The sequence below is a fragment of the Microcaecilia unicolor genome, chromosome 3 (assembly GCF_901765095.1).
Source record: "Microcaecilia unicolor chromosome 3, aMicUni1.1, whole genome shotgun sequence".
In the NCBI taxonomy this organism is placed as follows: domain Eukaryota; kingdom Metazoa; phylum Chordata; class Amphibia; order Gymnophiona; family Siphonopidae; genus Microcaecilia; species Microcaecilia unicolor.
The window spans coordinates 231,604,250-231,627,442 of NC_044033.1; the positions used below are offsets into that span (position 1 = coordinate 231,604,250).

Genomic DNA, 23,193 nt, shown 5'->3' on the forward strand with positions numbered 1-23,193 from the left:
GTTTTCCCTTTTCACCAGCTTGTTTCTGTCCATCTGTGATACTGCTATCACAGATGGGGAGTGTCAGCCAGCAGGCTGAAACTCCAAAGTGTAAACACTGGTGAGGGAGCAGTTTGGGGAACTAAGCAACAGAACTGGTGGGGAGTATAAGCCCCACAAGCCAAAGAGAAGTAGCACCAAAAATGGGACCCAGGACCAGTGAAATGAGCAGTGAGGCTAGGGAGGAGCCCACACCCTACCAGCTGAACAAAAGGAAGCCAAGGTAAGGTTTAAGTAGGGAGAGGAGAGAAGGGAGGGGAAGGGAGCATGAGAAAGGAAGGGAGATGAGAGGTAGGAGAGGAAGCCCAATAGAAGGGGATGGGGAGGAGGAGGAGGAAAAGGGGAGGGGAAGGAGGAGGGAGGTAGTGAGAGGAGAACATAAGATAGGAGTGGATAGGTGGGAGGAAGTAAGAGAGGGGGAGAATGGAGAGGAGAGGGAGGGATGGGAAGAGTGTGAGAACACAACCCTCACCACACAAACCATTGCTCACCAACACACACAAATACCTCCCCGTCCCCATCACATATTCATATACACATGCTCTATCTACACATTCCCATAGCTACTCATACATGAATGAACTCTCACTAGTCACATACAAATACACATCTTTCACCTCCCAGTCACATATCACACACATCCACATACCAGTTACAAATTCTACTTCTGGGGGGAATTCTGTACAACTGCACAGAATGTGAGCAGAATTCCCCACCACCACAGAATAAGAAGAATTCTGCATCAGCACCCCCTTCCCCGTAGAGATTGCACAGCAGGAGAAGGAAGTAAACCCTCACATATCAGGTCACTTCCTCCTCCTCTGCCGGTTTAGACCCGACTGTGTATATTCACTACACAGTTCTTATACACATTCAGGTCTCAGCCGGCACAGGAGGAGGAGGAAGTGACCCAGTGCGCAGGGGTTCACTTTCTCCTAACCTTGTGCAGGATCTCTGCAGGGGAGAGGAACAGAGCAACAAATACTGGCTGAATGTGCCATGGGCAGGGGGGGCACAGCAAACTGAGTGTTCCATGGGGAAGGGGGTGCAGACAGAACAAACTGTGTGTGCCTTGAGGGAGGGGGCAAAGCAAACAGAGTATGCCATGTGGGAAGGATGGGAAGGGGACAGTGTGCCATGTGGTGAGTGCAGGGGGGGGGGCAGAGCAAGGTGAGTATGCCATGTGGGGAGGGGGAGCAGAGCAAGGTGAGTGTGCTATGGGGAGGGCTGGGGGAGAGCAAGATGAGTGTGCCATTGGCAGGGTGGGAGGAGGGGACAGAACAAGCTGAGACTGTGCCACTCGGGGGGGGGGGGGGGGAGAAATCAAGCTTGGGGAAAAGTAAGAGTGAATGACAGCTGGTGAGAGGAAGAGAAAAAAAATATGTGGGGATGAGTGCCTGGGGGAAGGGATAATGAGAGGGAGGAAGAAAGAATGAGAGGTGGGAGTACTACATGTGGGAGAAGACTTTTGGGACTGAATTAGTGGTCTTGCTGGGATTTAGAGGGAGAAATGAAACTAGGGAGGATGACAGGAAAAATTCTGTTCAAAAATTCTGCTCAAAAACACTACAAATAAACAATGCAGAACTTTGCAGAATTTTTAATTATTGTGCACAAAATTTTCATAAATGTGCAGAATTCCCCCCAGGAGTAAATGTATACTATACTGCCATCCAGCAATATATGCACATACCATTCCAGTCACAAACTACGTCTCCTCTCTAAAAACCACAGATCTCTACTTCCATAACTTACTCTGAGAGCAACTGTAAGACCACAGAGCCTGGGTAACACACACAGAGTTAAACAATTGCCATGTAATTCTATACTTGCTAAAAGTGTAGCTTGCTGGTAAAAACTGGATTCTTTACAGTTTGTAACACCTGAACTTAGATTATTATAAGAATTAGCTAAGAAGATGTGTACATAAATTAAAAAGACCAAATAGTCCCATCTTTAGATTTCTATTTCGATGTCTACGTTCAAAGAAATGAAAGGTAATACGACTGCATGCATGTGCATACATTTACATAAGTTATGTTGATGTACAGTGGGGGAAATAAGTATTTGATCCCTTGCTGATTTTGTAAGTTTGCCCACTGACAAAGACATGAGCAACCCATAATTGAAGGGTAGGTTATTGGTAACAGTGAGAGATAGCACATCACAAATTAAATCCGGAAAATCACATTGTGGAAAGTATATGAATTTATTTGCATTCTGCAGAGGGAAATAAGTATTTGATCCCCCACCAACCAGTAAGAGATCTGGCCCCTACAGACCAGGTAGATGCTCCAAATCAACTCGTTACCTGCATGACAGACAGCTGTCGGCAATGGTCACCTGTATGAAAGACACCTGTCCACAGACTCAGTGAATCAGTCAGACTCTAACCTCTACAAAATGGCCAAGAGCAAGGAGCTGGTCTAAGGATGTCAGGGACAAGATCATACACCTGCACAAGGCTGGAATGGGCTACAAAACCATCAGTAAGACGCTGGGCGAGAAGGAGACAACTGTTGGTGCCATAGTAAGAAAATGGAAGAAGTACAAAATGACTGTCAATCGACAAAGATCTGGGGCTCCACGCAAAATCTCACCTCGTGGGGTATCCTTGATCATGAGGAAGGTTAGAAATCAGCCTACAACTACAAGGGGGGAACTTGTCAATGATCTCAAGGCAGCTGGGACCACTGTCACCACGAAAACCATTGGTAATACATTACGACATAACGGATTGCAATCCTGCAGTGCCCGCAAGGTCCCCCTGCTCCGGAAGGCACATGTGACGGCCCGTCTGAAGTTTGCCAGTGAACACCTGGATGATGCCGAGAGTGATTGGGAGAAGGTGCTGTGGTCAGATGAGACAAAAATTGAGCTCTTTGGCATGAACTCAACTCGCCGTGTTTGGAGGAAGAGAAATGCTGCCTATGACCCAAAGAACACCGTCCCCACTGTCAAGCATGGAGGTGGAAATGTTATGTTTTGGGGTGTTTCTCTGCTAAGGGCACAGGACTACTTCACCGCATCAATGGGAGAATAGATGGGGCCATGTACCGTACAATTCTGAGTGGCAACCTCCTTCCCTCCGCCAGGGCCTTAAAAATGGGTCGTGGCTGGGTCTTCCAGCACGACAATGACCCAAAACATACAGCCAAGGCAACAAAGGAGTTGCTCAGGAAGAAGCACATTAGGGTCATGGAGTTGGCCTAGCCAGTCACCAGACCTTAATCCCATTGAAAAACTTATGGAGGGAGCTGAAGCTGCGAGTTGCCAAGCGACAGCCCAGAACTCTTAATGATTTAGAGATGATCTGCAAAGAGGAGTGGACCAAAATTCCTCCTGACATGTTGTGCAAACCTCATCATCAACTACAGAAGACGTCTGACCGCTGTGCTTGCCAACAAGGGTTTTGCCACCAAGTATTAGGTCTTGTTTGCCAGAGGGATTAAATACTTATTTCCCTCTGCAGAATGCAAATACATTCATATACTTTCCACAATGTGATTTTCCGGATTTAATTTGTGATGTGCTATCTCTCACTGTTACCAATAACCTACCCTTCAATTATGGGCTGCTCATGTCTTTGTCAGTGGGCAAACTTACAAAATCAGCAAGGGATCAAATACTATTTCCCCCACTGTAAGTGATCTTCAGTAAATTTCAAAACCTAAGTATGTGCTCACTTCTGTTTTGAAAATTATGCCAGAGAATTTATGCACTTACATTTTTTCCTGCTCTTTACTTACCATCAGGGCTGTGGAGTTGGGGTCAGAGTCGGAAGAAATTTTGGGTGGAGTCAGCAAAAATGTACCAACTCCATTTCCAGCTTAACATTTTTTTTTTTGTTACATTTGTACCCTGCGCTTTCCCACTCATGGCAGGCTCAATGCGGCTTACATGGGGCAATGGAGGGTTAAATGACTTGCCCAGAGTCACAAGGAGCTGCCTATGCCTGAAGTGGGAATCGAACTCAGTTCCTCAGTTCCCCAGGACCAAAGTCCACCACCCTAATCACTGGGCCACTCCTAGTAGTAACACAGTAAATGATGGCAGATAAAGACCTGAACGGTCCATCCAGTCTGCCCAACAAGATATGTGGAGGGGCATAATCGAAAGGGACGCCCAAGTTTTCCTGGGGACATCCTCACAGGACGCCTCCAGCAAGGGGCGGAGAAACCCGTATTATCGAAACAAGATGGGTGTCCATCTTTCGTTTCGATAATACGGTCGGGGGTGCCCAAATCAGCAAATTTAGGTCGACCTTAGAGATAGTCGTCCCCAGGACTTGGTCGTTTCTGATTTTCGGCGATAATGGAAAACAAGGACGCCCATCTCAGAAACGAAATTGCTCCCAGGTACATAGCTCCCTTACCTTCAGCCAGATGCACTAACTGAACGGAAAAAGCCCTTCCCTTACCGATCCGGAAAAGAACGGGCATACATGAAGGAAATCGCATGCAAATGAGCTGCTCGCTGTTAGCTCATTTGCACAAGATTTCCTTCCTAAGGAGGGGAAGCCAGTGCACAGCAGCCAAGCGTTATGCGTGGCTGCTCTGCGCATGCCAAAGACAGCTTCATACATGCAGACAAGCTGCGTGCATAATAGCCGTCTACAACCTTAAATAAATTGCCATCTACAACCTTAGAAAAGCACAAGACCAGGTGAAAACATCCAAGTGCTCGTCGGGGACGTCTTTTTTTTTTTTTTTAAGAGTATGGGTGAAGGATGTCCTTCGCTATGCCTCCGTCCCTGCGACGGGCAGTTGAGGACGTCCAAAATGTGGATGCTTCTGTGAGAAGGACGTCCATGCCTTTGCTATGCCTCTAACACCCCATTTATTTATTTGGATTTTGGTTCACAAGTAGCAGCAGTGGGATTTGAACTAGCCACCTCTGGATTGCAAGACCAGTGCTCTAACCACTAGGCAACTCCACTCCATTCCCTTGAAATTTAGTCGTCCCTGTGGGGGGGGGGGGGGCAGTTCAGGACGTCCAAAATGTTTGAAAAAAGGACGTCCATGCCTCCGCTGACATACACCCCCCCCCCCACCCCCCACCCCCGAGGGACCTGCATACTGCTGCGATGGACCTGAGTATGACATCTCAGTTTGGCAAAAAAAGTTTTTAAAGTTGTTTTTTTTTTAGGGTGGGAGGGGGTTAGTGACCACTGGGGGAGTCAGGGGAGGTCATCCCCGATTCCCTCCGGTAGTCATCTGGTCAGTTCGGCACCTTTTTGAGGCTTGGTCATAAGAAAAAATGGACCAAGTAAAGTCAGCCAAGTGCTCGTCAGGGACACCCTTCTTTTTTCCATTATCGCTCGAGGACACCCATCTGTTTGGCACGCCTCAGTCCCGCCTTCACTACACCTCCAACATGCCCCCGGGAACTTTGGTTGTCCCCACGACCGGAAGCAGTTGGGGACGCCCAAAATCGGCTTTCAATTATGCTGATTTGGGCGACCCTGACAGAAGGACGCGCATCTCCCGATTTGTGTCAAAAGATGGGCGCCCTTCTCTTTCAAAAATAAGCCTGAAAGTATTACATATCATGTAAAATGAGTTTATGTATACCAGAGTTTGATTTCTACCTGCCTTTCTTAGGGCATAGACCATAAAAGTCTGCTCAGCACTGTTCTTGTACTAAAAGTTCTGAAGCTAACGCTGAAGCCCCTTAAAATTTACACTCCAGCCCATTCATATCTATTCAGTCACAATCAGGAGACAAACCGTAGAAGTCCACCCTGCACCGGTTTTACTCTCCAAATACCGGCATCACCACCCAATCTCCGCTAAGATTCTGTAGATCCATTCCTTCTAAACAGGATTCCTTTGTGTTTATCCCACGCATGTTTGAATTCCATTACCGTATTCATCTCCACCACCTCCCACAGGAGGGCATTCCATGTATCTACCACCCTTTCCGTGAAAAAATACTTCCTGACATTATTCCTGAGTCTGCCCCTCTTCAACATCAATTCATGTCCTCTAGTACGTTTGCGGATTAATACTTTTGAAATATTTGAACATCTGTATCATATCACCCCTGTTTCTCCTTTCCTCCAAGGTATACATGTTCAGGTCGGCAAGTCTCTCGTACGGTTTGCAACGCAAATCCCATACCATTTTCGTATCTTTTCTTTGCACCACTTCCAGTCTTTTTACATCTTTAGCAAGATATGGCCTCCAAAACTGAACACAATACTCCAAGTGGGGCCTCACCAATGACTTGTAGAGAGGCATCAACACTTCCTTTCTTCTGCTGGTTATACCCCTCTCTCAATGCAGCCTAGCATCCTTCTGGCCATGGCCATCACCTTGTCACATTGTTTCTTCATCTTCATATCCTCTGACACAAACACCCCAAGGTCTCTCTCCTGAGTCGAGATATTAATCTCTCCCCTCCTATTTGGTCTCTCTCTTTTGGGTTTCTACACCTCAAATGCATCACTCTGCACTTCTTGGCATTAAATTTTTAACTATTATAAAGGAGAATATAGAAACCTAAATATATACTGTCCACTCTTATACCCTAAATCTTTAACGTAGTGTGCACTAGTGTACTATGGTGCTCAGAATATAGTGCATGAATTTAAGCCATAGAAATGCTTACATCACCACTGGTAATCACCATCATTGCACCAGCCCTCCCTTCCTTCCTGCTGGTGGAGCTACAAGCACGCTCACTGCATATCAATACTTAGCTTCTCAGTGTGTACGATTTATATATAGGGTGAGCTGGGTATACCAGCAGATAGAATGGCTGTCCGTTCTGTTACTTCCTTTTTTCTTTTTTACATGCTTGTGCTAATGCTTACTTTTTAAATGATTATATATAAATCATTCACACTGGGAAGCTAAGTATTGATATGCAGTGAGCATGTTTGTAGCTCCACCAGCAGGAAGGAAGAGAGGGCTGGTGCACCGCCCATCTGAACACAAGAGAGGACAAATATATATAAATATAAAATGATAAATTTACCATATATTATAATGTTACAAGTTTTTATTTAAAGCCTAATATCAGCAGGAGTCAGAATCAGTTAAAAAATAGATGATTCAAAGTCAGTCGAAGTTTTAGTGAACCGACTCCACAGCCCTGTTTACTATGCACAAATTTTCTTGACTAATTTATGTGCTAATTTTCAAAAGTATGCATACAAATGGAGTACCAGTCACACAATTCTAGAAAAAAAATCTATTTCTGTCCATAAATCAGTGCATTACTGGCAGTAATTATAAATGAAAAAGTGTGCTAGAGCACAAAATAAGAGATTGAATGGAGAAGCACAAACAGGAAACAGCAAGTATACCAAAAACTGTCATCATTATACAGAGTCATACATCTGTATCTTATTTGGTGTGCTCAACGAATAAATGAGTGAATAAATATAAATTATAAAAACCAAACAATTATGATTTACCTCTGAATTTCCTAACCATTTTAGTTAAAATAAGATATTGTTGTGGGTAGCTGAGATGAAAAGATATTCTCCCTTCAGTAGAAACAGCATCCAGTTCTGCAATCTCCACTTTTTCATACCTAAAAGAGTAAGATAGTCAATCTGAGTTCCCAGGGCCAGAAATAGGATAAAGACCTAACTCTAGGACAAATGAAGGAGCTAAAGAGGTGTATTTTCAAAGCACTTAGCCTTCCAAAGTTCCATAGGTTACTATGGAACTTTGGAAGGCTAAGTGCTTTGAAAATACGCCTCAAAGTCTTCTAGATGTTCTTGTTTCCTACCACTATGCTGCTCCTCTTCCTTCAGCTGCCCTACTAAAGAAGTTAGATTGAGAACAAGAAACAGCATGATTTCAAAAAGCTGAAGCCATCTCCCCCCATCTTCTCCCTTGTTCAGCCGCCATGTTGGTACACCCAAAACAATGCAAACAAACCTATCAGCTGCTGCATCCACGTTGTTGCTCTTTATTGTTGGTAACATATTTATTTGATCTCATTTATATTTTCAAACACCCCGGCTTGTGCAGCATACAGATATACAGAGAGGAAGTGTCGGTTTCATCGGTTAGAGTAGTAATTAGTTCTAAATCATAATCACTGTGTAATTTGGAAGGGCTGGTTATAGGGACTCCCTAGCACCCTAGCAGGCGTTGTATTCATGTACAGATGTTTTCACCTAGTCAAGGGCCACCAAATCATACACCATGATATAAGAATCATTCTATTTATAAATACAAAGGTTTTGTTTAAACATTATGTTGAAACCTGGGAACATTTAACATCTTTTTTCCCTGTGCGTACATCAAAAGAAAAAGATTGGATGTAGATACTTGATCCTTTTGATTTTTGGAATGCAGTGGTATATTATAAAAAAAAATCAAGTGCATTTTTATTAGTACTACTTCAAAGAGAAGTATTGAATAACGAGGGAAGAGATTCCTTCATACAGAAGTTCTGTCCAGAGTCAGTCTAAATGTGCCAACATTATCCAGTTCGGTTTATATATTTATTTCTTCTTCAAATCTGTTTGGTTGTAAAAGGCATTTTTTAAAATTTGTTTTGGAATCTTTGTCTCCCAGCTGTTTGTATACAGATCAGTATGATTTTATTAGGAAAGCAAACAATACACCACCAAAACACAGTAGCAAGCAGCACATTATTAGCTGCTCGGAATAAACTTTCTGAGCTGGTCCATCAAGCTCCATCTCTGGCTGTCTTCATATCTAGGCTAAAAGCCCACCTTTTTGATGATGCTTTTAACTCCTAACCCTTACTCACTTGTTCAGTACCCTTATTTTATCATCCCCACCTTAGTAATTCCCTTATCTCTTATTTGTCCTGTTTGTCTGTCCTAATTAGATTGTAAGCTCTGTCGAGCAGGGACTGTATCTTTAAGTTCAAGTGTACAGCACTGCATACATCTAGTAGCGCTATAGGAATGATAAGTAGTAGTAGTAGTAGCTGCCAAGTTCATACAAAGTTAATTATATTCAGTGGAAAATAAATATGTTGACTGCCTCCTATGTGAATATTCCACCACTGTTTCATTATTGCTACCAAGTATTACTTATTATGGGCATTTGCTTTATACTTTGATTGCTTTAATTTGCTTATCTAGATCTTACATGCACATGGTGCTGCTTGTTAAACCCAAAGGCAAAACCTAAGGGTGGGTAAACAATTTAGTATAAACTGTGTTATACTGTAGAAATTGTTGTTTACTTTTGCAGCATGTGTATGGATGCCTGTGATAATGTTTGAATAACTGTCTATACTTATGGCTATAATTTCTGAACATTTGGCATCATTAAAGGACAGACTTTTGGGGCCCTGTTTATAAAGGTGTGCTAAAGTTTGTAGCACACGCTAAAAATTAGCATGTGCTAACCGTGTAGACACCCTTAGCAATATTATGGGCATCTACACAGTGCATGCTAATTTTTAGTGCGCACTAAAAACGCTAGCGCTCCTTTGTAAACAGGGCCATTAAATGCCCAGTTAGGTATATATGATAATCTCAAATATGTTAAATGCTTCATACATATCCATCAATTTGCTCCCATGATGTTACTGAATTCTATTATTCTGTCTCACTGTATTTTCAAAAGTAAGCCACATTGAATCTGCTTGCGATAACTATTGTTATGCTGTTAACAAAATTGTAATTTTTATGTTAAACTCTACCTGCTATACACCGCCTTCAGTGAATTTCTTCATAAAGGCAGTTAATAAATCCCAATAAATAAATAAATTATACCTTTGTGGTATATGACATCTCTATCATATGACCCCCTCAGCCAGTGGAGAAATGCATTTTCCATAGGAGCATAACAAGTTTGATATATCATACATAATGAGGAGCAATCAGAAAAGTGTCCTTACCTGTTTAAGGTGTTCTTTATATCCTAGATGGGAAATTAGACAGAGGTTATTTCTAGTTACATTCTTTCTTCAGTGATTACAATGTGTATAGGTAGAGATAAGGGGAAAATGTCAAGATGGGGAACAGAAGACTAAAATGTAAAAACATGTGCAGTGATTGATTCTTTCCTTTTAACTAATCACTAGCAGAATTATGCTGCCACCACAAGTACCCCATTGACAGCCCAGACAGAGGAGGATTCCTGGAAAAATTTACTTCCATGGCAAACACTGGGCCCCTTTTACCAAGCTGCAGCAAAAGGGGGCCTGCGTTGGCATCGGCATGTGTTTTTGACACTCGCCGAGGCCCCCTTTTACCACAGTGGGTAAAAGGCAGGTCTTTGGGGGGGGGGGGGTTCAGGAAATGGCCATGTGGCAAGTGAATCACTTGCCGTGCAGCCATTTCGGGGGGGGGGGGGGGGAAGCACTTACTGCCACCCATTGAGTTGGCGGAAAGGGCTCCCGCGCTAACCCGGCAGCTCGCACGCTCGGACACAATCCTCCCGCACTTTATCTTATGATCAGAGATAATAGCGTACATAAATTTGCATGCTATTATCTCTGATCATATGGGCGGTAAAGCCCCACGCTGTTCCAGTTTTTAGAGCACTGTTTGGAACAGAGCAGGACTTTTGATCATCTGGGCATGAGTGCTGTACAGTGAATTTCCTGAATTTAAAATACAGTCTCACCTTCAGTAGTTCAGTGTCTGACTGCTGACACTTTTCCTCTATCTCTGAGATCAGTTGTAAAAGGGAGTAACTTTGCTCTTCTAGTCGGGTCACATTCTCCCTGATTCTCTGGAGAATCTTCTTCTCTTCCTCCTCCAGTTTCGAGAGTAGGCTCTGCTTCTCTTTATTCAGAAATTGGTGTAACTTCCCAAAGTCAGCCACAATTTTCTTTCTCTTGATCTCTGTCTCATACTAAACACACCGAAAGGATAAAAAATAATCAGTTTGTTAACAAGTACATAAGTACATAAGTAGTGCCATACTGGGAAAGACCAAAGGTCCATCTAGCCCAGCATCCTGTCACCGACAGTGGCCAATCCAGGTCAAGGGCACCTGGCACGCTCCCCAAACGTAAAAACATTCCAGACAAGTTATACCTAAAAATGCGGAATTTTTCCAAGTCCATTTAATAGCGGTCTATGGACTTGTCCTTTAGGAATCTATCTAACCCCTTTTTAAACTCCGTCAAGCTAACCGCCCGTACCACGTTCTCCGGCAACGAATTCCAGAGTCTAATTACACGTTGGGTGAAGAAAAATTTTCTCCGATTCGTTTTAAATTTACCACACTGTAGCTTCAACTCATGCCCTCTAGTCCTATTATTTTTGGATAGCGTGAACAGTCACTTCACATCCACCCGATCCATTCCACTCATTATTTTATACACTTCTATCATATCTCCCCTCAGCCGTCTCTTCTCCAAGCTGAAAAGCCCTAGCCTTCTCAGCCTCTCTTCATAGGAAAGTCGTCCCATCCCCACTATCATTTTCGTCGCCCTTCGCTGTACCTTTTCCAATTCTACTATATCTTTTTTGAGATACGGAGACCAGTACTGAACACAATACTCCAGGTGCGGTCGCACCATGGAGCGATACAACGGCATTATAACATCCGCACACCTGGACTCCATACCCTTCCTAATAACACCCAACATTCTATTTGCTTTCCTAGCCGCAGCAGCACACTGAGCAGAAGGTTTCAGCGTATCATCGACGACGACACCCAGATCCCTTTCTTGATCCGTAACTCCTAACGCGGAACCTTGCAAGACGTAGCTATAATTCGGGTTCCTCTTACCCACATGCTATGAATCTACCGCCTAATGAACGGTTTGAATAGCTAAGCATGGTATATTTATTTGTTGCATTTGTACCCCACATTTTCCCACCTATTTGCAGGCTCAATGTGGCTTACATAATACCGTCAAAGGCATTTGCCCAGTCGGTGGATAACAAATACAAAGTTGTATAGTGATCGTATGAGCTATAAGTGGAGGGTCGGAATGGATGAAGATTGCGTGTTCTCCTGTTCGATCATAGCCATGCTGTGTTGGTAGGTGAAGAGAGTTATGTGGGGTCGTTGGTTTGGTTGGTTTGTGACAAGAGTGGGACAATTTTCCAAGCCATTGCCATAGTTAAAATCATTATCCTCCAGATTCTATATAGCGTGCCTAGAGATCCATGCCGAAATCCAAGCATATTCTATAACATGGAAAACCTTAGGGGTCCTTTTACCAAGGTGCACTGAAAAATGGCCTGCGGTAGTGTAGACGCTTGTTTTGGGCGTGCGCAGAATTATTTTTCAGCACCTACAAAAAAATGCCTTTTTGGGGGGGGGGGCGAAAATGGACATGCGGCAAAATGAAAATTGCCACGCGTCCATTTTGTTTCTGACACCTTAACACCAGCCATTGACCCAACGGCAAAGAACCCAGGCGGTAACGACCTACGTGTGTCAAATGCCACTTGGTGCGCGTCCGTTACGCGCGTCCGAAAAGAAAAAATATTTTTCAGACGCGTGTACCGGACGAGCGCCAAAAACGAAATTAGCGCAAGAGTCATGTGGTAACTCCATTTTGGCACGTGTTGGGTGCGCTTGGACGCTTACGCAGCTTAGTAAAAGGGCCCCTTAATTGGCTTAACAAGCTAATCAGCATTGATAACAGGTCTTAACAAGCAATAATGAGCACTAATTGGCAATAATTTTTATTTTTATTATTTTTGTTACAATTATACCCTGTGCTTTCCCACTCATGGCAGGCTCAATGCGGCTTACATATGTATACAGGTACTTATTTGTACCTGGGGCAATGGAGGGTTAAGTGACTTGCCCAGAGTCACAAGGAGCTGCCTGTGCCTGAAGTGGGAATTGAACTCAGTTCCTCAGTTCCCCAGGACCAAAGTCCACCACTCTAACCACTAGGCCACTCACGAAGCGCATTCTGTAATGAAGTGCGCCTAACTTCTAACGTGTGCAGGCAAAAAGGGGCATTGTTATAGGCAGGGAAATGGGTGTTTCATGGGCTTTCCAAAATTTACACATATAGTTCTAGAATATACCCAGTGCGCCTAAATTTATGTGCTGGGATTTTCACCACGTTTTCGTTGGTTTAAATGGAGGTACGTAGTTTTAGGCGCTGAGATATCAACTAAGCGTATTCTATATACCGCGCCTAAATCTAGGCACCACTTATAGAATACACTTGGTTGGGACTAATTTCCAAGCCGATTTTTTAGGCATCATATATAGAATCTCCCCCTATACCCATGGAAATCAGCTACCTGAAAACCGCCTACTCCATATGCAGATAAAAAAGCGTAGTTCAACAATGCAAGTAAAAATTTTCAAAGTAGCCGTGTTAGTCTGGCATATCAAAATGACATGCCTCGCATAACTCATCACAATGTAATCCATAACCGAGTTGTAACAAATTGTATTTCCATGATTCATAATGTATTGTAAGCCACACTGAGCCCGCAAAAAGGTGGGAAAATGTGGGATACAAATGCAATAAATAAATAAATACCATACCGTAAATGGGCTCCCAAAAGCTGTGAAAACAATCCACGATCACTTGAACTTCAGGAAATCACTAAAAACCTACCTCTTCAAAAAGGCCTACCCCAACAACCCCACATAACCCTCTTCACCTACCAACACAGCATGACTATGATCGAACAGGACATCACGCAATCTTCATCCATTCTGACCCTCCACTTATACCTCATACGATCACTATATAACTTTTGTATTTGTTATCCACCGACTGGGCAAACGCCTTTGATTGTACTATGTAAGCCACATTAAGCCTGCAAATAGGTGGGAAAATGTGGGATACAAATGCAATAAATAAATAAATAAATACTCTTATATTCTGTATATTTTGATAGATTCTACACAAATTACAAAAGAGTAAACCACAACAATAGAGAAAATTAGAAAATAAAATAGTTTTCTACAAATTAAATTCATTTAGAGAACAGATAAGCCTTAAGAGGTAAGTGGGTACTAACTAAATTATTGAGGCATGAGCTATCAAAGACCAGAATCCACTGTATCAGATAGAAGTAATTTTAACTGGACTATAGTAGAGATGGGGTTACTTTTGAGGATAAAACAATATGCATAGTTTTGAATTTTCAAAACCACATATGTTTCAGTTGTAAAAGTGGCCACAAAAAAAAAGTAGTACAAATCTCTACAGATACATTTTCCTTCAGTCATTTTCAAAGCAAAGGTATTCGCATAGTTTCATTTTGAAGACTGGTGTAAAGACCTGTGGAATTTAGAGCAATGCAGAGAATCTTAAAATTGCCCTCTATCCACAGCATGACTAGAGATCCACACCGAAATCCAGACAGATTCTACAACAACACGCCTAACCTACTTGGCTTAACATGCTAACAAGCAACAATGAGCACTAATTGGCAATAATTAGAATTTACACGCACAACTCGCTAAGTGTATTCTGTAACGTACTGCGCCTAACTTCTAACTACGGTTACCATATTTGCCGTAAGGAAAAAAAAAATAAAAGAGGACACATGCCCTGCCCCCTGTCAAATCCCATCCCACCCTACCCCCTGACACACCCTGCCCTACATGTCACACCCCACTCCCTGTCACTTTCACCCCCCAACAAAGAAAGCCAGATTCCCTCTCTCTCCCCTATGTATATCCCCTCCCCAATTTTCCAGCCTCCCTACATCCACATGACTCCATTCACTACCCCTCTCCTCCCCCTTCTGTACCTTACTGTAGTACCCTGGTGGTCTAGTGGCCTCTTTGGGGGAGGAAAGAGCCCCCTATTTCCTGCCTGACGCGGCTGTAGACCTCTCTTGCTCCCAGCACTGAATCAAAATGGCTGCCGAGAGTTCAAGCAGTGACCTTGCAAGACTAAGTCTTGCGAGGCTGCTGCTTGAACTCTCAGCAGCCATTTTGAAGTGGCGCTGGCAGAAAGACAGTCTACAGACACACCAGGCAGGAAAGAGGGGGATCTTTCCTGCCTCAAAGCGGCCACTAGACCACCAGGGCAGGCCTGCCCCATCAGCCTGCCCATTCGTCTGCAAATGCAGGACATGTCCGGGTAAAACCAGACATATGGTAACCCTACTTTTAACACGCGCAGACATAAAGGGGTGTTGTTGTAAGCGGGGAAATGGGTGTTCTGAAATGTACGAACGTATTTATAGAATATGGCTCTCTGCAGCTAAATCTATATGCCAGAATTTACACCATGTTTTCGTTGGTGTAAATGTATGCACATTGTTTTAGGCACTGGGATATCAACTAAGCATATTCTATATCAGGGGCGTAGCCAGACCTCGGCGGGAGGGGGGGCAGAGCCCGAGGTGGGGGGCACTGTTTAGCCGCCGACCCCACCGCCACTTTGGACCCCCCCCCCACAACCGCAAACCCATCCCGCCCGCCCCCACCGCTGCATCAGGTACCATTGGCTGACGGGGGTCCCCAAACCCCACCAGCCGAAGAGTCTTCTTCAGCGCCGGTCGATTCCAGCGCCTTCGTTGTGTGATCATCTGTTTCTGACGCCTTACGTCCTGCATAGGGCTACATGTACGGTGCAGGACGTAAGGCGTCAGAAACAGATGATCACACAACTAAGGTACCGGAGTCGACCGGCGCTGAAGAAGACTCTTCGGCTGGCGGGGTTTGGGGATCCTCGCCAGCAAACAAGGTACCTGATGCGGCGGCAGGGCGGGTGGGGGTCAAATGTAGAGGGGGCCAGGGCGTAATCTGTGGGGGCCCTGTGGCCCCACGTACCTACGCCCCTGTTCTATATACTGCGCCTAAATTTAGGCACCACATAGAATACACTTAGGCATAAATGTTTTCTGTGCAGACTATTTAGGTGCCATATAGAATCCCCCCCTATATACACAATATTACTGTTCATCTCAAACACCGCTTTACTTGGTACCCCCCAAAGAGTGGTATATCAAGTTTATGAAACATTAAACATTAACATCATATATGCTGTTGTAGCAGTCCCCCCTGTGTAATGGTGCTGAGCATCACTCCAGGATCAGATGCATAATAAACCTATCTCAGACAGCCTGAAAATTCTTGGAGTAACAATCGACCGTAACCTATCACTAGAGACCCAAGCGAAATCCACCATAAAGAAAACGTTTTTCTCAATGTGGAAACTCAAACGCGTGAAACCATGCTTCCCGAGGGAAATATTCCATAACCTGATACAGTCAATGGTACTAAGCCACGCAGACTACTGTAATGGAATCTATGCGGGATGCAAGGATCAAATCATAAAGAAACTTCAGACCGCCCAAAACACAGCAGCCAGACTTATATTTGGAAAAACGCGTTTTGACAGCGCCAAACCACTCCGAGAAAAACTGCATTGGCTACCAATCAAAGAACATATCACTTTCAAAATCTGCACGACTGTTCATAAAATTATTTACGGCGAAGCACCGGGATACATGACAGACCTCATCGACCTGCCAACCAGAAACACCACAAAATCTGCACAATCATACCTAAACCTCCACTACCCAAGCAACAAAGGACTCAAATAGAAATCCACCTACGCATCCAGCTTTTCCTTCTTAAGTGCACAACTATGGAACGTATTGCCAAAAGCAGTAAAAACTACGCTCAACCACCTAAATTTCCGGAAAGCACTAAAGACAGAACTGTTCAGAAGAGCATACCCCAACGACCCAACATAAAAATACCTGGACACTTGCAACACAATGAAACCAAAGACTGCAATGGACATTACCTGACTCTTCCTCCCCCTCTCCATCTCTAAGTTCCCCCCAACTGTACCTACCATACATGTACCTCATGCTACCACAATATCGCTTTGTATTCACTCATACCATGTATTTGTTCAGACCGGAATCGGCTAACGCCGTTAACGGTAACATGTAAGCCACATTGAGCCTGCAAAAAGGTGGGAAAATGTGGGATACAAATGTAACAAATAATAACAAAAGTAAACTGGCTGATATTCAGCTGGTGGAAGTCAGCATTTGTTTTTTAAACGCTGACCACTGCCATGTAAATTAGCCCTGATATTCAGTGCCAGGCCATGTACAGGCATGGGCACTGAATATCTGGGGCTAATTGTTGGGCAGACAGACGTGGGAGCTTATGCAGGTCCCGGCTGATATTCAGCCGTCCTCACGTAAGCCAGTCATGAAGGCCCTGGCAAAATATTGTTTTTAACCCTCCAAGATCCCCTCCAACCCACTGAAAAGCCCCTTCCTTCTATTCCCCCACTCTTCCTCCCCTAGTCTCAGTAGCCCCCCCCCCCCCCCGGGCCTACCTAGATCCCTGTTAGTCCAGTGGGAGAGATGGGAGCAGGAGTGAATCCCAATCACTCCTGCCCCTAGTGACAAGATCTTCAAAATGGCTGTCACGACCTCTGAAAATTGGAACTTAGACATCCATATTACATGGAATTCCAATATATGGACATCTAAAACTGGACAACATCCTTATGGGAGCATGATCTGGGCGTGTTTTGGGCAGGACTAGGGAGGTGCTAAAATGTGGCCCATATTTTAGAAGCTCTATTTGTATCTTGGATATCTGAAAATTGGAATTTAGACATCCATATTCATATATTCCAATATATGGACATCTAAAACTGCACATGATCTGGGCGTGTTTTGGGTGAGACCAGGGAGGTGCCAAAATATGGGTGTCCAACTTTGACTTCAGGATGGAAAGGGACATCTATATCTAAAGAGATGGTTGTTATTTACACCTGGTACTTGGCACATCCAGATTACAGAACAATGCTCTGAATGAGCAGTTGTCCACCAGATGGTTTAAGGCAAGTGATTGCTGTTTCCCTCCCTCCCCCGAATATGAAAGGATACCAAGCTCTATGACAGCTTCAGGGATAACAGATGTTCATGGTAATGAAATGTTGTTTTTTTTTAATTAACTTCTTAATAGATGTCCATGCAGAGTTGAGGAGAATGGTTAGTGCAGCAGGCTGAGAAGCAGGGGACCCAGATTCAAATCCCACTTTTGCTGTTTGTGATTATTTTTAAATTGTGAGCTCTCCAAGGACAGAAAAATACTTACTGCACCTGAATGTATAAGAAACCTGCAAGCCTGAAGCTTATTGATGCTACATTAGGAAAGGTATGGAAAACAGGTGTGAGGATGTTATAATGCTGTTGTATCGCTCCATGGTGCAACTGCACCTTAAGTACTGTGTTCAATTCTGGTCGCTGCATCTCAAGAAAGATATAGTAGAATTGGAAAAGGTGCAGCGAAGGGTGACGAAAATGATAGCGGGGATGGGACGACTTCCCTATGAAGAAAGACTAAGGAGGCTAGGGCTTTTCAGCTTGGAGAAGAGACAGCTGAGGGGAGACATGATAGAGGTATATAAAATATTGAGTGGAGTGGAACAGGTGGATGTGAAGTGTCTGTTCATGCTTTCCAAAAATACTCCGACTAGGGGGCATGCGATGAAACTACAGTGTAGTAAATTTAAAACAAATCGGAGAAAGTTTTTCTTCACCCAATGCATAATTAAACTCTGGAATTCGTTGCCAGAGAATGTGGTGAAGGCGGTTAGCTTAGCAGAGTTTAAAAAGGGGCTAGACGATTTTCTAAAGGACAAGTCCATAAACCACTACTAAATGGACTTGGGAAAAATCCACAATTCCAGGAATTATTTTATTACATTTGTACCCCGCGCTTTCCCACTCATAGCAGGCTCAATGCGGCTTACATATTATATACAGGTAATAACATGTATAGAATGTTTGTACGTTTGGGAAGCTCGCCAGTTGCCCTTGGCCTGGATTGGCCGCTGTCGTGGACAGGATGCTGGGCTCGATGGACCTTTGGTCTTCTCCCAGTGTGGCATTACTTATGTACTTAAGTACAAAATCTTGCTCAGGACACTTACCTTTAGCTGTTTAACTTTTCTCTTTTCACTGGATTTAAATATCCAAATCTCTTCTACCTCTTTTCTCAGAAGTTCCAGGTAGTTTTCAAATCTCTCCTATAAACAATAAAGCATATAGAGTCAATATTCAAAAGTACTTTGATAAGTCAGCAGCAGGTGCTGGCTGCATAAGCTGCTGACGAACTTTTAAGTTCTGATCATATAAATCATTACACAGTCAAAATTTATCCCTGCAGCTTGAGAAAGAACTGGACCTGTCGAGGTGGGGAAAGAGTTAAGCGGATAGCATGGTCTTCATTTTGAAATCCCCACAGGTGTTTTGCCTCTGACATTGTCTCTGCTGAAAAGCAAATGCAAAATCAAGTATTTGCACACTCATGGGTACAGCAGGCCTTAAAATGGAACTGTGCATACCATGTCCCTTTAACAATGAGCTTGCAGTATTTCCTATTTTATATTTTTTTTTCATTGTGTCTTGCTCCACTTTTATTGTGGACTAACTAAATGGAAGTGTTTACCTCAGGAGGTTATCTCCTAGATTTATTTTTTTTCTTTATGTTGTAATTCAATTACTGTGATTGCAGTCATGTTATGTGATTGTTAATTTGGAAAATTATAAATAAAGATATTTTAAAAAATGAGCTTGCAGTACCAGCAACCCTCAGTATTCTCTTGCCAACATCTAAAATATTATGTACTGGCTCTGCTAACAGTTTGCCAAAAGTGCTGTGTGATTGTTTACCGCAGTAATTGCTAGTTGAAAGTTATGCTCACTGTTTTCTACTGGAAAACCAAGATTGAAAGTCCAATTTTGCACAGGTTGTCTGTGTAGGAAAAGGGACAACCAGTGCAGGATGTTCACAATTTACAGTGCATTTTACAAAATGTCGCAGGCTGTGTGGTGGCACAAACAGCTTGAACAGCCATTTTAGAAAAAGCTTGGCATCACTCAGGGCTCTCTCTACACATGTGAATGCCAGATTTTGTAATCTGCACGTGTACATGCCAACATTTACAAATGAAAGTGACAAATTTTACAAAACGGCACATCCAAAAGGAGCCAGTTTATTTATTTATGCATTTTTGTATCCCACTGTTATCCAAAAACCAGTTTCGGTTCAAAGTGGCTTACAATTTACATTTTGGTGAGATTACAGTAGTTTTTGACAGTTATGACATGTGGAGGGCATCGATAGTTTTTATATAGTTGTCCACAGAGTTTGGAAGATGTAGGTTTGAAGAGGCAGGACGATAGTTCCTGTAGTTATATTGGGAGTTTTAAGGAGGTTGGTAGATGATAGTTCACGTAGTTGTATTAGTTTAAATTAAATTAACGAGTCAAGCTCCAAACCTCAACATGTTTAAGTGGTTTTAAATGCAAGATGCAATCCTCCAAACCCCAGGTCCAAAGGAATAGTTATCTAACACTTATATTTGACTGGGAGCATGTGTACATGCCAATGAAGTTTTAGAGGTGTATGTCTATTTCTGTTGCAAATATACTTTTCAGGGCTGGACAGGGCCCAGAATTGAATATCCAGTTGTAACGTAGCCAGTGGTAGACAGCATTTTATTTATTTATTAGGATTTATTTACCGCCTTTTTGAAGGAATTCACTCAAGGCGGTGTACATTTGATAAAATGCTGACCCCACTGTATCTGAATAATAACTCCCTCTCACAACCGTCACTGTTACCTCCTAACCACTCACAGCTAAAACTTGTATTTCTCCCTGATGCAGCACTTCATAGGCAAACATAGCTACGTCAGAGTAGGTGCAATTTTTCCCTCTTGGACTGTGCTGTGTGACATTTATTTATTTATTTATTTATATTTATTAGGATTTATTTACCTCCTTTTTTGAAAGAATTCTCTTAAGGCAGTGTACAGTAAGAATAAATCAAACATAAGCAAAAGACAATTACAGCAGTAAAAATATTCAAATAACAATACAAGAGATTACATAGAGGGGCATAATCGAACAGCACTGGCCATCTTTCGTTTCGATAATACGGTTGGGGCCGGCCAAATCAGAGAGATGGCCGGCATCGGTTTTCACCGATAATGGAAACCAAGGCCGGCCATCTCAAACCCAGCCAAATCCAAGGCATTTGGTGGTGGAAGGAGCCAGCATTTGTAGTGCACTGGTCCCCCTGACATGCCAGAACACCAACCAGGCACCCTAGGGAGAACTTCTAAAAATTAAAAATAATAATAAAACTAGCTCGCAGGTGCATAGCTCCCTTACCTTGGGTACTGAGCTCCCCCCCCCCCCCCAAAACTCACTCCCCACAACTGTACACCATTACCATAGCACTTATGGGTGAAGGGGGCACCTACATGTGGGTACAGTGGGTTTTGGGGGGTTTGGGGGGCTCCCATTTACCAGCACAAGTGTAACAGGTAGGGGGGGTATGGGCCTGGGTCTGCCTGCCTGAAGTGCACTGCACCCACTAAAAACTGCTCCAGGGACCTGCATACTGCTGTCAGGGAGCTGGGTATGACATTTCAAGCTAGCACAGAGGCTGGAAAAAAAGTTTTGGTGTTTTTTTTGGGTGGGAGGGGGTTGGTGACCACTGGGGGAGTAAGGGGAGGTGATCCCCGATTCCCTCCGGTGGTCATCTGGTCAACTGGGGCACTTTTTTGAGACTTGGTCCTAAAAATAAAAGGACCAAGTGAAGCCGGCGAAATGCTCCTCAGAGCCGGCCTTCTTTTTTCCATTATCAGCTGAAGCCGGCCATGTCTTAACAACGCCCCCGTCCCGCCTCTGCCCCACCTTCTATACCCTGCGGAAACGCCCACTTTAACTTTGGCCGGCTCTACGACGGAAAGCAGTTGGAGCCAGCCAAAATCGGCTTTCTATTATACCGATTTGGCCGGCTTCAGGAGATGGCCGGCCATCTCCCGATTTGTGTCGGAAGATGGCCGGTGATCTCTTTCGAAAATAAGCTGGATAGTATACTACTTACAATGTCAACACAATACGTAATAGAATATTTTAATAGACAGCATAGGGTATGAGATAGAACATATAGGGCTTCTTTTACAAAGCCACACTAGTGATTCCCATGTGGCAAATGAGAAGAAGCCCATAGGAATCGAATAGGCTTCCTCTCATTTGCCACACTGAGAATCGGTAGCGCAGTTTTGTAAAAGAAGCGCATAGATAAGAGAGTAAGAGGAGTTAGAAAATAAGGCGACTAATTTAAAGAAAATTGTACATGAGGCAGAGAGATGATTAAATGTTACCTCAGTTAGGGTAGGAGTGGATAATCATGTCCTGCTGCACAAGACGTTAGTGTGTGTCTGTCTAAGAAGTTAGTTACTTAGACACACACACACTAACTTCTTCCATTAAAGGTCTGGCTGAAAAGCCAAGCATTCACCTGCTTCCTCAAGTACAGATAGTCTTGTGTTAAGTGGAGCCTTTCAGAGAGTACATTCCACAGTGTGGAGGGGATAATACAGAGAAGGCTCACTTGTGGGAATCACATTGTGTAATGTCTTTTGGAGAGGGTGTGGTTAGGTATACCCTTTGGGAGTGGCATAGCTATGTGGGGTCAGGGGGGCCTGGGCCCCCATAGATTTGGCCCTGGACCCCCCTGCCGACGACCCTCTCAACTCCCCCCCCCCCCCCCGCCGTCGCCGTGGGCTACCTTTGCTGGCGGGGGACCCAGCCGAGGAGGTCCTCTTCTTCCCGTGAAGGCTTCATTGTGTTTCTGACATCCTGCAGATCAGCCAGGCTTCATTCTGTTTCTGTGAGTCTGACGTCCTGGACGTCAGAAACAGAACGAAGCCTTCGCGGGAAGAAGAGGACCTTGGCTGGTGGGGATTGGAGTCCCCCGCCAGCAAAGGTAGGCGACAGCGGGGGAGGGTTGGCGGCGGGAGGGGGGGGTCGAGAGGGTCATCGGCAGGGGTCATCAAAGTTGGTGGCGGGGGTTGGCGGTGGGAGGGGGCTAAAATGTGCCCCCTCACCTCGGGCTCTGGACTCCCTCCCGCCGAAGTCTGGCTATGCCCCTGCCCCTTGGGAGGACCTTAGTGTCCTTTGAGATGTGAAGAGGGTCATCCTGTTCTTCAAGTATTCGGAGTCATTTCCTTTATGGGCTTCAAGATCAGGTAGAATTTTAAAAATAGCCCTGTATTGTACTGGTAGCCAATGAAGTTTTTGCGAAAACGGTGTGATGTGGTCATGCCGCTTGCAACCTTCTATGAGTCTTGCTGTAACATTCTGAATCAACTGGAGCTGATGAAGACCCTTTGTAGAGTGCATTACAGTAATCCAGTCTTGATGTTATCATGGCATGCATAACTGGGATAAGATTTTCCTTCTCGATGTAAAGA

At 44.0% G+C, this 23,193-nt stretch overlaps 1 protein-coding gene across 2 annotated transcripts in view; it reads right to left on the reverse strand.

Moving 5' to 3' along the window:
* Positions 1-23,193, reverse strand: part of LOC115466363 (E3 ubiquitin-protein ligase TRIM39-like) — a 43,390-nt gene that overhangs the window by 17,020 nt on the left and 3,177 nt on the right. For both annotated transcript variants that reach the window (XM_030197553.1, XM_030197554.1), the window contains exons 2-5: positions 18,853-18,948; positions 10,614-10,844; positions 9,883-9,905; positions 7,463-7,581 (exon numbers count right to left, since the gene is read on the reverse strand). In XM_030197553.1, coding sequence (XP_030053413.1) covers positions 7,463-7,581; positions 9,883-9,905; positions 10,614-10,844; positions 18,853-18,948 — 469 coding nt within the window. The remainder of the gene's footprint in view (positions 1-7,462; positions 7,582-9,882; positions 9,906-10,613; positions 10,845-18,852; positions 18,949-23,193) is intronic.